Source organism: Pempheris klunzingeri, chromosome 18, assembly GCF_042242105.1.
Source record: "Pempheris klunzingeri isolate RE-2024b chromosome 18, fPemKlu1.hap1, whole genome shotgun sequence".
NCBI classification, from domain to species: Eukaryota; Metazoa; Chordata; class Actinopteri; order Acropomatiformes; family Pempheridae; genus Pempheris; species Pempheris klunzingeri.
Genome location: NC_092029.1, coordinates 14,510,836 through 14,525,073, shown reverse-complemented (window position 1 = coordinate 14,525,073; position 14,238 = coordinate 14,510,836). Strand labels below are relative to the sequence as shown.

Sequence of the window (14,238 nt, the reverse complement as noted above, 5' to 3'; positions counted from 1 at the left end):
TTTTTATGCGGTTGTAGAATGTCGTAAGTTTTTATCAAAGAGACAATAGAGGAGAAAATTGCTCTTTTTGGAATGTTTCTGAAACAAGATTAACAGCAACCAATGATTGAGTTGTGTTTTCATTTAGAAAAAACTGATGACAGAATGATAAATTATTTAAACTATATATCTAAGTTATCCTCCTGATTTTTAGCTTTCAGAAGGCCTTGGTTCTATTTGCAAAATAAACAGACATATATTCATTACACCTACCCATATTGAATAACAACGGTTAAATAAATAAAAGCACATTTCACCATTAATAACAAGATCAAACTCAAATGAAATATTGTTCTGATATGTTCTGAAATGAAATCATATTTTATTATGATTAAAGAGAAAACATACTGTAAATGTATAGCCACACACATAGCCAACTGCAGTCCCTCTTTCACTTCAACAGAGATGCTAAACAATGTCAACAGGTGTATTGCAGTTAATATTAAGAACGTTCCAGTAGAAAAAAAAAGATGAAAATGTGACTAAAATGAACGTGATATGATTAAAATATTGAGACACTTTAAAGTAAATCTACAAAAATAAAACAAGGATTATGTAATAAAACTCCCTCAGGGGTCTAAAACAAAAACAAAATGAACATATTGCATAAAGACCTCAGTTGGCTGAATCAAGTGTGTCTAGGTGGGGCTGGAGCACAGACCCACTAAGTGCATGAGGTGCAAACTCTGAGGCCATTTATTAGTGAGGTGTACCGTACTGCTATTGTTCTCAATCATTAATAACACAGAGTATCAAGTCAAACATCTCAGACCGATAACACAAGAAAGAATTAATTAGGGCATATCATTTACATAACAAAACATAATGTGATTCCATTAAATAAAAAAATGAAATAGAATAGTGCACTGAATTCCAGTGTCCTAAAGCATATACAACAGTCCTCTAAGGTGCAGCAGTGAATGAAATATGAGTCTTTTCTATGCACAAAGTGAGCTACATGCTCTAAGTTAAATCATAACATAGATGTGCCATATGAAAACATATGATGAGCAACAAGTAAATGAAACGGTTAAATGTACAGGAAGAAACCATGAAAAAGAAACTCAGAGTGTATTGTAGAAAATACAGCAGTGAGGTCTGAAAGGGTCAGCAGGGAGGCCTGTTGGTTAGAGACACTGTCACGGGTTTGATCTCCCACAACAGTTACAAGCTTCCCGTCCTTCACAGAAACATTTACGCCAAGCCTGCTCAATCATTCTCGATCAAATCAGTCAGTCATTTAAAAGTGGTTAACATGAGTTTTCCCACAGAGGAAGAAACAGACCAGAAAGTTTGGCTTGAACCTGAACTTCAGTTACAGACACAGAGGAGAGGATGCTGAGAATAACTCTGAAAACCTTCACTGAAAAAATAAGCTTTCCCACCTGCGTGTGAAGTGTCCAAATATGTACACCTTTTACTTTCACTGAAGTGAATATAATACTTACAAGCAAAGATTCCTTTTTTTGGAAAAAAAAAAAGTGGATTAAAGATGATTCAATAAAATATTTCTTAGCTGGGCTTTATATACAGTTAATACACCCTCTTAAAAACATGTCTCACAGTGTGCTTTGTCCCTTTTCGTATTACAACATGAAATGCTGCCTCATGAACAAAGAAAATACTGAATTCAATATTATAATATCTAATATAAGAACTCAGAGATGTGGTTTTCCCTGTCCTCCAACAGAAACAGTTTCCAAGTTTGTGTAACAAATGTGTCTTAAACAACCATTAGCGTTATTTCTCAGTGACATCAGTAACGACGTCAGTCCTACATGGTTTGTGCTTAGCTAATGGAAGTTAGGTACATGCTGGAGCCTGGAGGCTGCAGCACCAGGCTCTCCAGTGCCAGAAAGAAAATCAGGAGTACTGCGTGTCTTCAGTACTGGAGTAGTGTTCCTCCACAGCTAATCTAGTACCACGGTGGAGGGGCTCTCCCGCTCCGCATGGTGCACACACTAGTGGGACTCGACTTTGAAGCATGAGGTCCTCCTGGTTGGTTTAGATGGAGCTTCTGCGTTTATTGAGTCTTCTGTAGGTGTTGATGCTGTGCAGACCGGTGGAAACTGAGCTGATGCCCGAGTGGTGCTGGAGGCCGCACACGCAGCCGTTGGAGTGCAGCGGGTTGGAAAAAGCCTCTCCCTGCTCCATGTAGGTGTCCGAGGTGGAGAGGTCACGTGGGATGATCATGGGTATGGAGTATTGCAGCTTCTCTCTACTCTTGTACCAAAGGCAGGAGCACATGGATTGGAAGTGGAGCACCTCGGCGTAAACGTTACGTAGACCCCGGCTGGTCGCCCCTGCCCCGCTGCCTCCAACTGCGCTTCCACCGCCGCACCCGGTCGGCGTGGAGGAGGAAGAGGCCGGGTCTACGGAACAGTGGATGTGTCCACCCGCCTGGCCGTTATGAGCGAGGAGAGCCCTCTGCTCGGCATCCCTCTTCTCATCCTCGGCGTTCATGGTCATGAACCGCAGCACTGCCAAGTTGAGGAAGGCTCCGATCACAGCCAGGCCCGTCAGGATGTAAATGAAGCTGAAGGCCACGTAGTCCGGCTTTGTCTGCAGGGCGTGCTCATTCTGCAGCGCTACATAGTCCCCAAAGCCGATGGTGGTGAGCGTGATGAAGCAGTAGTAGTAAGCATGAAAGAAGCTCCATCCCTCAAAGTGTGAGAACGCCAGTGCTCCAATGCACAGTGTGCTCATGCAGGATATGAAGCCGATGGTCACCATGTTGACCATGGAGACCTCAGTGCGTCTCATGCCAAGGCACTTCTTCAGGCGGTGGAGCAGGTACCTGACAAAGGTGTTAATCCGCTCACCCACGCTCTGGAACATGACCAAAGTGAGAGGGATGCCCAGAAGGGCGTAGAGCATGCAGAACACCTTCCCTCCATTTGTGCTGGGGGCTGCATGGCCATATCCTGAGGGGGAGAAGGAGAAAGGAGCATGGTTACTGGGGCAGAACTAATTAAATCTACAGTGCAGAGGGGTCTGAGGCCTGAGGCTGGGAAAGATAGTCAAACCTGTGCAGGCAGATATAAGTGATTTGTATTCTTTGAGCAGCACGTCTGACAAATTCAAAGACTCTTCATTTCACAGCCGCAGAAAGCAATTGAAGATGAGAATGCACAGCAGCGCGATGGGAATGGCCAAGTATTGATGTCGTGTATGGGAGAGAGAGCTTGAATAATTCATTGAATTGGCCTCCGCAGAGTGGCTCCACCTAATGAGTACATTTGCACCTAATTAGGCCTCTGCATTTTTCCAGATCAAATAAACAGGACACATTGCAAATATCAGTCCTTACTTTGTTTATGTGATAAAATCACTCTTTGTCCTGCAGTCCTTTGAATCCTCAGATTTTAAAACCCCTGAAGCTCAAGACAAAGAGTCACGAGTGCGGTTTGTGTCTGCTCTACTGAGTCTTCTGAACAGTGACATAGCCCAAAGAAAAAATGAAAATTCCCCACAAAACTCAGAGTTAATTAAGCAGCTCCTTGGCACAGAATATGTCAAAGTTTGAAGAAGGAGGTTTTTTTTATTAATAATTTATTCCCCATAAAACAGAGAATGGCTGATGAACCATTTACTACACGGGCGTACTGTGTTGTTGGTGATATTGACGTGTGCACTTACTGAAATGGCCACGTGGGGAATACCACGCCAGCAAAGGCATGGCTCATCCTGACTCTGAGTGATCCTGCAGCAACTCACACTGTAGAGCTCATGAATTCCAGGATGGATTTGATCTGATTTCCGGCACATTTCAGGTTAAGCGTCAATGCTTTGTCTCATAACGTCATCTTAGCGCTTCTACTGTCCCACAGGATGTGGCGCCCTCGCATGCAACATCATTATGGCATGAAATATGTTCCTCACATGCGGAGCTCAGAGATGATGTCCCTGATAACAATGGGATCAGCAAATGGACAAGGTTGGCCAATAGTTTGAATGTAATTACTCGGGGGGTAGATTTAATTCTTTGGGCTCTGGTTTTATTGTCACGCTGATCCGTGCCGCTGAGCCATCTGTCTGTCTGGTGCCAAATCTGTTTAAAGCTTTCCCAGTTGTGCCGCCAAAATGAGAGCCATTACAGCTGATTTATCTCCTCGTGGAAGGAGAAACCTGACCCGTCCACCAAGAAAAGAGACAATGTGCTTCTTAGTAGCATTGTCTATTTTTATCCTCATCCCCATGTGGAAATGTGTTCGATTTTCTGATGACAGAGAAATGACTAACGACTCCTCTGTTCTGATTAATAGTTGCTTTATGACAGTCCGTTTTATCCGAGAGACGGTTTCTCTGGCTAATTGATGACCTTGAAGATGACCTTGGTATCTGTAGATGTTCCTTCCAAACTTTTTTCTGTCCAACATACCCTGACAGCCCTGTTAAATGAACTCAAGTGCCCCTTCGTCAGCACCACCCATGATGTTCGTTATTGGTTGATTTGAACTTTTAAGTGGATGATAACCAACACTATCAAGTGTGTTAAATTGTTACAACTATCATTTCACATAGGTCAAGTTTCCATTAGTGCTGCAACAACCTGAAGTAGCAGATGTTTCAACCATGTATGTATTGCTTAAGCGTTGTATTTCAAGTGTTTAACAGAGATGAAGCAGCTAAAATTATTTACATGTAGCATTTCAACTGTTTATACATTAGGCCTAAACTAACATAGTTATTTGGAGTTGATATTCAAAAGTTTAAGCTAACTGTTTCAAACGTTTATCATTACTTGTAGCTAACTGTAAACTGTGTTGATCTATTTCAACCGTTTACTTTTACTAATTATTTATCCATAATTTAAGCAAACAATTTTATCCATAACCTTCTCTTTCAACTGTCAGTCCATACTTACTAGCAATCTATATCAACATTTATCATTAACCGTGTATACTTTTAACTAATTGCAGCCATTTTTCGAATACTTTTACAACTGTTTCAACTTCTCTGCTCACCTGCTAACTAGTTCTCATAGTCTCTTAACTGCAACATGGTGTTCATGTACATCTGCCTCAGTATATGGCTACACATTTTTTTTCATTTGTTTTTTGGAAATTATTGGAGCAAATCCACAACTTTCCACTTACCACTCCCCCCCTGGGGTACAAGTGTATCTGGTTGGGAGTCATTGCTGTACGATAGGTTCAATTCTTACCACACAAACCATTCAAGTTCCTATGGCCTTTACAATTATTGACTCCTGGCTGGCTTTTTCTCCAGCGGATAGTCCTAATCAGAAATCTGTTACCCCACATTTCAACTCAGGTCTGTGAATAGTAATGTCTTCTATTGATCCATCATGAATATACATTAACTTTCCGAGACATGTTTACTTTTTTATTACTTCCATTTCTGTAGGAGCGATTTAAACTGTTTTTTTTGCTACATTTTAAATCACTGATTCATGTTCTGTCATTTACTTTGGGAACTTAACCCAAAGAAACTTCAAAATGTGGTCTGAATCAGCCAAAGGGTCCCAGGATTGACCCCAAGTGTACTAAGTACTACATGTTTCCCCTATAACATAAAAGACCCACTTATCCTTTTCAAATTATATCTCATACAAAATTACAGTCCAGTTAAAAATGTAAACTTTCATCTTGAAGCTGCAAAATAAGTACCATACCTGTTCTATATCAATTTGAGTTGACATTTCTGGTATTAAGGTTAGCGTAAGTTAATATGGTTAAGGTGAATATACATCCAGGTTATATCTGGGTAGGGTTAAGGTATGTGAGTTTAGATCATGATGATGACCCAAGCTAACATAACGTAAGGGTGAGTTTATTGCTGAACCTTTACATTTTGAGAGAATGATTGTGTGTGCATTTGTGTGTGTGTGTGTGTCTGTGAAGAAGTATAAGTTTAACTAAGCATGAGTGTAGGGTAGATACACTTATTAACTATTTGCTGCAGAATGAGCAGGACAGTGTGCTCAGGTGAGCACACAGGCTGAGCTGCAGGCCTGTCAGGAGCTGTCAGCAGCAGGGAGCAGCTTATCGAGACATGGGGACGACCAGAATGACAGCAACGCTCGTCAACGGCAGACGCAGGAGCTGGAGGCGACAAGGCCAGCAGTCCTGCTGCCGTGTGAGAGAGCGGAGAGGCCCGCATGACAAGCTCTTCCTCCCCTCGCCTCCCCGAGCCTCTCCCACTCCCCACAACAGTGACAAAGTTATCATGAGACAGGACGTCTCCACGGCTTGTCCTGGCACGCAGGGAGAGCCACCAGGGCCACTGGCTCTGTTTACATGGATTACAGTCATTGCCACTGGCAGAAGAAAAGTGCAGCCTCACCGCTCTGAGAGGTGAAAAAAACAATAGGCCCAAGAGGTTTGATTGACATCTGAAGAGCCCCAGACTCTTGCAAAGGCTTCCTGAAGTTGAAGTATTAATACGGAACACACTTGGCTGCAACTATTTGCACACATTTCATGGACAGATGAGGAAAAACACAGAGGAGACATCTGGGAAATTACAGGCTATCAGGGTTTTCCTGAGGAAACAGTAATTCCCTTTAAAATTAGCTCAGTTTCTCAATTTGTGTAAATAGTGTTGCAACATATAAAAGGAGAATCAAAGATTTTGCTGCAACCTGGGGCTTATTGTCTTATAACCTAATTTATACAATTATCATGTGAAAGAAAATATGAAAATTGCATAACATGGAAAGGCGCTAAGAGCCTTTAAAAGACTTATTAGGCAAAACTAACAAGCAGGGGAGGCATATAAATGTCAACAGAACACAGGTGCACCATACGCTCATTCCCTCCTCTCTGCTGCCTCTCATTAGGGAATCATAATTTACAGCCAATCATTTAAGCTAAAGCCTCTTGCAACAGGCAAATTTAATTGCTTAGAAAACAAATCATTTCACAGAGAGGAGAGATATTCCGTTGTGAAATCTTTGCCATTCTAAAACGCTGCTGATATCATGCAATTTGGAGATTTAGTTTCAAGTCGCCCTTTAACACCTTTTTACCCTCTTATTCATTTTACAGTGCTGAATCCTCTCATGTTCATTTTAGCAGGTAGGCGCACAGCTTTAGCTTTCAGTACTGTGCCATATTAACCCTCAGTCAGATTTGCTGTGTGAAATGACTGTTATGGTCCAACACTGCTCATCTGTAGCAATACCTAACATCATTGGTGGCGGTTGTCATTTCACATTTTGGCCCTTTGGTTGCTAGTTTGTCTCCAAAGACGGTAGCTCAGTGCGTACAGTTCCTTCCCCGTGGTGTCTGTCTCTAAAACACAACATCACCCACATCACCCACTGCATCCAGGGTCTTCATTATACTGATTAATTAGGTAGGGATAAAAACAGGCTTTGAAAATACATCAAAGGATGGCATAATGTGCCTGTTAGGGCTCCAGTTCTTTGTCACGCAATTAAATTTTCATTGATTACCAGGCATAATCTGTTCTCGCCAACAAGACGAGGAGCACAACCTATTCATCAAGCACATCACCTCATCTAATGGGGCAGGATCCTCAAAGAGGCGGTGCATTCATCAGGAGCTAATTTATCAGGGAGTTATATTGAAAACAAAAACTCAAATGTACACAACATGCAAACAAATGAGCACCAAGGGACTACAAATCATATTATCAAACATGGCGTGCTACATACACATACAGTATCTCTAACAAGATGGAAAGTCTCCACAGATTCTCTGGAAGGGAAACGTCAGGATGTGGACTCTGTAACAGAAATGCTGGTGGCAGCATTGCTCTCTGGGGTTCAGTGGTGACTGATGATGTCCTCAGACATCTCTGCAGCCTGGAGACCAGCTAGTGCCACTCTGTATAATACGCTCGTCAGTGTGTGGTGCAGTGTGGGTTTCACTCCAGACTGAGAGAAAACAGTAGCTCACTGGATTCTGTTGTCTTTGCATAATTGTGCAGGTAATATGACAGGGTAGCATCTCGTGTGGCCAATTAGCCTGGGGGAAAAAATCATAAAGTACTTGCTGTGATGCATAAAAAAGACATGGTTTTGTCTTTTATTAAGGAGCTCTAGCTTAATTGTTACTGCTGTTTTCAAATTCTTATTTTTTTAAGAGTCACTCTCTATAAATTTGTCTTCTGCTTTTAGCTCATTACACCCTCATTTTGTGCACATAAACACCCTAAATAACCTTAATGGCTTTTAAATGTTTCTATAATCACCAAAGGTGAATTTGAGGGTACATTTGCATAAATAATGAGCAACTTATCTAGAATATTTCCATTTGATTGACCCTAACCCGGCCACTGAAAACCATGGAGCCTTGGGTTTAAATATATGTCAATATATGAAGATCTGGAACGAGCTTAAAAAATGCACATGTGTACCTTTCCAACCTTAAAGCTACCCATAAATGATGCTATATAAATAATAAATAATACTTTGGATCCTAACACGTTGTGATCCCTCAGATTATAAGAAGTCACTAGACAGCAAAAACAAAAAAGGAAAAGCAAAAAGGGCAACAAACAAAAAGAAACATCAAACCTGTGACAAATGATCTATAACAAATTATGATAGGGTTCTTTGCTGTGCTTTTGATTATTGCAGCACAGCATCCAACTCTCTCATTCTTCTCTCATCTGGATTATGGCAGTTATACAAGAGGAGCCAGTGAAAAGAGATCTCAGTATGTAAAGTATATCAAAACCATAAATAAGGAAAACAGATTTAAAAAGAAAACCAAAAGATACACACATTCAGTTGGATTTATGACATCAGGATTGAATGGCGTTTCATTGTAAAATCACTTGCATTTGAAAATAAATTTAAATTCCTCATATCAGCATCAAGTTAAACCTCCTATTAAAGCAGAGTAACTGGAGTAGCTGTAATGATTCACAGCTCTACTAAGAAGACATGACTGTCAGTGTGCATCACCGTGGTCGTCACTGAACAAATTCCTTCTGCAGTGCTTAAGTGCGCTCAGGTGTTACACAGAATCACAATATTCAGCCATATACGGCTAGATTAGTCCTCCACCATACAGGTGGCCTTTGCAGCCATCCCAGCACGACGTCACCCTTATCTGCGTTTACGCCATCCCTAAGATGCTGCGCAGATCTGGGAATGTTCTGTACAACTGTGCAAATAAACAGCGATCATGTCATCCGTACAGGCTATCTTTGAGCAGCAGCCCACTTCACTTCCCAGCATGCCTTCTCCACAGTTCGCTTTCATCTCCAGCTGTGTCTGGCGAAAGATATCATTACACAACCCGACACACTGTAACTCTTGCCCACTTGTAACATCAAGCATTTCCAGGGATAACACCCAAAGATGTTCCATTAAAAGTCAGCTGCGATGTGGTATTTCCCACGAATCATAATCTCATTTCTAACTGAAACGTGGACCCTCAGTCCCCCATAAATTCTCAGTTACAGACACTTCAAACTCCAGGCGACCCCGTGATTGTTTATTCAGGCACTCAAACACAGCTCTGGTCCTCCCACCTCCCTCCATTACTCCGTCCGGCTTTTGACCCACAAGGCCTTGCTGACAGCTGCTGTGCAATGTCCATGTGTGTGAAAGCAAAGAATTCTAGGAACCCGCTGTATTGGAAAAAAAAAATATCAATATTTAAAGTCAATGAGTGCAATCTAGAAAAAAAGAAGCATATTAACTTCATTTATATTCAATGAATTATGGATTAGATTCTGCTGCTTTAATGACTTGATGTAAATTCAGTATTATTCATAATGCAGAGGTGTAAAAGTGAGCAGCAACATGTGTTAGGACAATCAGTTAATTGAGTTAATTTGTCCTGCAATGATAAATGCAACCCTAAAACTGCATTTTTATTTAACATATTCAGGAAAAGTTTCCCATTAAGGCTCAACGCACCACACTTTCATATCTTATTATGACAACATAGGTTGTCAGTGCCTCACAAAACCATGACTAATGATACCTACGACCTTTTTCTGATCAACTATCTCTTGGTAAGTTTAAGCAACTAAAACTGCTTGGTTAAGGTTCAGTAAAGATTATGGTCATAATTAAAATGAACCAAAAAGTAACCAATGCACAAGGTCCATCCAACCCTTCCGTCCCTTGTTGACCCCACAGTGTGCCCCTACCTTCTCACTGACAGAGGAAACCCACCGAACATGATGCACTGCAACGTGAAAGTTTAGCCTTTAGCAGAGGAGGATAAACATCTATAGAGGAGAGGATAATTTTACAGTTACTTAAATCCCTTTTGCATGTCCATAACCTCCTAGATTGTGGGTACAAATAGGTACAAATAGGACTAGTATGCACTACTTGTTCTCTGTCAGTGGCTTTTTTTGCTGCACCAAGGCAACATCATGCTACTTCCACTTTTGCTACTGACAGATGCCCTTCATTATTCACGTCCACAATGGTTCTTGCCTTGAACACAGAAACATATTATTCTGTGCTTCAACAAATCACCAATGTTGTTATTTCAGTGGTGAAAACAGTTTCCAACCAAATGTAGATCATTTCAAACAAGGTATTTTTAGCTGGCTTTTCAATTGGGATCAGACTATTTGCAAGGATGTAATACACTAATAGTTTGTTACATTCAATACTTGTAATGATGTCAGATATGTCAACTTCTACATTACCCTGTCATTGCTGTCGGCAAACCGTAAAATAGTAAGAATAATCTCTAATCAAACTTTCATTATATGTCCCGACAGTGAACAACGAGCCTGCCCCGCCGGTACAAGAGAGAGAGAGAAACACAGAGGGTGAGGAGATACGGGATGCATTCATCACAAGCAATCTGATGTAACGCCAGAGGAGACAGCACATTGGCAAAGCGTCTGTCTGGGTTCACTTTAACTCGGTTACCCCTGTGTGGGCTCCAAATCGGGCCTGGGAGCATGTGCTCTCATCCAGCTCACAGCTGAGGCCCCAACACTAAAGCAACACAAGCCGGAAGACCAAAGTGACCAGCGGTTAGATCTGAGAGCTGCCAGTGCTCTGAGTTTACCTGTGTTATAGAAAAAGCCTCTTGCTGTCACGCCACGCACCCACAACATTCACACAAAATCTGTCAAATCATCCTCCATCTAAAGCACCAATCTGCGTCCGTCTGAACTTCCTTGTCTTATGTTGTGCTTTCACTGTGGAAAAAACATCCCTATCAGGGTCTATTTCCAAAAGCACTCCTTAGGTTCCTTTTTAGGGGATATGAGAGGAAACCTTGGCAGGCCACAGTTTTCCATGAGGTCAGTACACAAGGCATTCCAAGCAGAGTGTGAGATCTCTGGGAGGGTTGGTTAATTAAATAAATCACGTGATTTATGTACCTGATACACAGTTGATATGGACTTGTTTTAAAACTCACAACACAGCTGGACTAAAATGGGGTTCACATACACAGATACTGTACACAACAGGGGAGCAGAGGGAGGGGGGGGGGGGGGGGGGAAGGTTAGGAGAGGACAGGAGGGATGAAATATATAGGGAAATAAAACAAGCAGATGAAAGGTTAAGACATAAAACTTCAAAAAAACGATTTTGAATACATAACTCATGCACTACACTATAGTAAATTTATAAAAAGATCCATTAAACAAGGAATTTAAAGCTTTAAAACCTAACTTAGATTGAAGGAAGTCTTTAATTTGTAGTCATTGCTAATGTAGGAACGCCGAGTTGGGATTTCTTTCCAGGCTTTTAGGAGGTCAACTCAAATAACAGACGTATCTGTTTCAAGTGCTCCATCTGGGCTATCTGCTTTGAAAGTGTGCCCGTGTGGGCACGAAGAGAGAAAGAGTGAAGAGAAAGCGAGCACATGTTGTGTAATATGATACTGAAATTTGAAATAGTTTCTTTGGGGAATAGACGCTTATTCCCTGTGGCAAACATCTGGCAGGAGAGCGAAACCTACCTTCCTATTACGGCCAAGAATGACACGCACAAAGTCAAAACAAGTAGAGATAGACAGAATGATGAAATGATTGCTGAGCCAACGTGCCTGATTATTTGCAAAATGAGCCACTGACTTCATTGACAGATTGTGGAGTGGGTCAACTACTTAAAAAAGAATATCTCCAAATATTGTTGCAGTTATGAGAGTGTGTAGTTACTTAGTGAGAGAGCAGAGAAGATGAAACAGAATACAGCTAAATTGAATGAATGAATTGTTAAAACAGTGGAAACAGCTAATGGATACACAGTTGGCAATATCACGTTAGCTAAAAAATTAGTAGTTATAGCTGGTTAAACCTAAATTGAAATGCAAATGAAAATAGAGTATAAATGGTTTAGTTAGCTAAAACTACCCAAAAAAACCCCGGCTGGAATAGACAGGTAAATGTAATGTAATGGTTAAAATGTTTAGCAAAAAGTAATGAAAACAGTTTGAATAGTTATGTTAGGCAAGAGTAACGAGTTGCTGCTAGCGGAAAATAATGTTCAAAAAGCCATTTAAAACTAATGGATAAACCTTAGTTAGCTAGTTAGGAAATGGTAAAGCAAAAAAATAATGGTCAGTAAATGAAAAGTTACAGTCATAGTTAGCTAAAATTAATGGGTAAACAGTAAAAAACACAATATGAGTTGTTAGGAGTTTAAATTGAATGAAACATGTTTGTTAGTTAACATGGATAAACAGTTTACACATTTAGCTAAATGCAATGTTAATGGTACATGGTTGTAAGGTAGTATACAAACAGTTGAAAAACAGTAGCCTTCCCACCCATCCATCCTATACCGCTTATCTTTGCAGGGTTGCGGGGGTGCTGGAGCAAGTCCCTGCTGACACTGGTTGAGAGGGGGGAAGACAACCATTTACGCTCACACTCACACCTTGAGGCTATTTAGAGTGTGACAAAATCCACTTTTCTATCATTGATAAGAGCTAAATATCATCCAGTTTAAAATCACTTCCAAAGAATAAATTAGCAACATGACGTGATGCTGATAAAGGAGTTCATCTGACAGGGCTGTGGGGGTACGTCAGACACAGTGAGGGTTGGGAAGCACTTGCCTAGACTACAGTATGAATAATTAGTCACAGATGTCACTGCTGATGATGGTGGTGAGGATGACGAGGATAATTTTCTGTGGAATATAAAAAGAGCAGAGACACACTTACATCTAGGCTAGGAACTGGGCCAAGTGTGAATCAGGAGACGACTGCTAAAATTCACACACTATTAAGTGCCTTTGGTCCATTTGCTTTCCAAATGGCGTTTTGTTTTTGCCACACGTGATTGCGAGGGAGCAGCTGATGTTGTAAAAAATAAACAACATTTTGTGGTTGTTAATCCCGACACACTTGTCGCTCTGGTCCAGCACATGAGAAATTGCATATGAAAATCATCTAGTTTAGTGTCATTAAAAAACAAAACATATGCGACAAGTCTGCTATAATTTGACATGGTTGTTTCACGCCTGCCTTGTTATTTCTGGTCATTTTAACTGCAGCAGGGTCATGTTTTATTCAGCTGAATGCTCTTTTTAAAAATAGCTGCTGCTTGTCTTGCTCCTCTTGCTCCTCTGAATATTTCTTTTCTCTAACTCACATTTATTTTTCTTGCATTTTTGACTTTCCACCTTCCTCCTCTTGGTCTCTAATTCAAAGAGTATGTTTGCTTTCTCTCTCTTTGCAGCCTGTGCGGCACAATCACCTGCCTCTGTCACCTGATTCCTCTGATGTATGCACACACGCTCTGTCCCTCCTCCAGCTGCTCTCTGGGAGCAGATGCTGCCCTAAACTGACATGTGCTGGCGAAGGGGAGCCATGCTTAGTCTGGCACATAACACACACAGATCAGTTTACTCAGCAAAAAGGAAAACAATATGGAAAAACCCTGGATTAGATGAGGAAAACTGAGAGGCACAATGATAAATATAAGTGTTAGGTTACACAAAGCATTTTAATTGAACAATGAGATCAGAAATTACATTGTGTATATATTGCAGTGTATTATATGTCTTTGTCATCCTTGTGTTGTGTTGTTGTAGATGTTTTATCCTCACTTCTTCTAACAAATATGTTTGGGAAAGGTTTTAGGACTAGAGCCCAACCAGTGAGTAACAAGAAACTGCAGGACATCATTGCCAATGATGAGTATGAGGAAATTTAGAAACAGTGAGTACATTACATGGTTGGTCTATTAAGATAACTGACAATTATACTTTATAGTGTATTACTCAGCACGTATCTTGGTCACAGTTTAATCAAATTTAATTTA

General features: G+C 40.9%; 1 protein-coding gene across 1 annotated transcript in view; it reads right to left on the bottom strand.

Annotated features, from left to right (window-relative positions):
- Window positions 1-395: 395 nt before the first annotated feature.
- kcnk3a (potassium channel, subfamily K, member 3a) overlaps window positions 396-14,238 on the bottom strand; it is a 30,248-nt gene continuing 16,405 nt past the window's right edge. Inside the window, exon 2 of the mRNA XM_070849311.1 lies at window positions 396-2,963. Coding sequence (XP_070705412.1) covers window positions 2,044-2,963 — 920 coding nt within the window. The 3' untranslated portion in view covers window positions 396-2,043. The remainder of the gene's footprint in view (window positions 2,964-14,238) is intronic.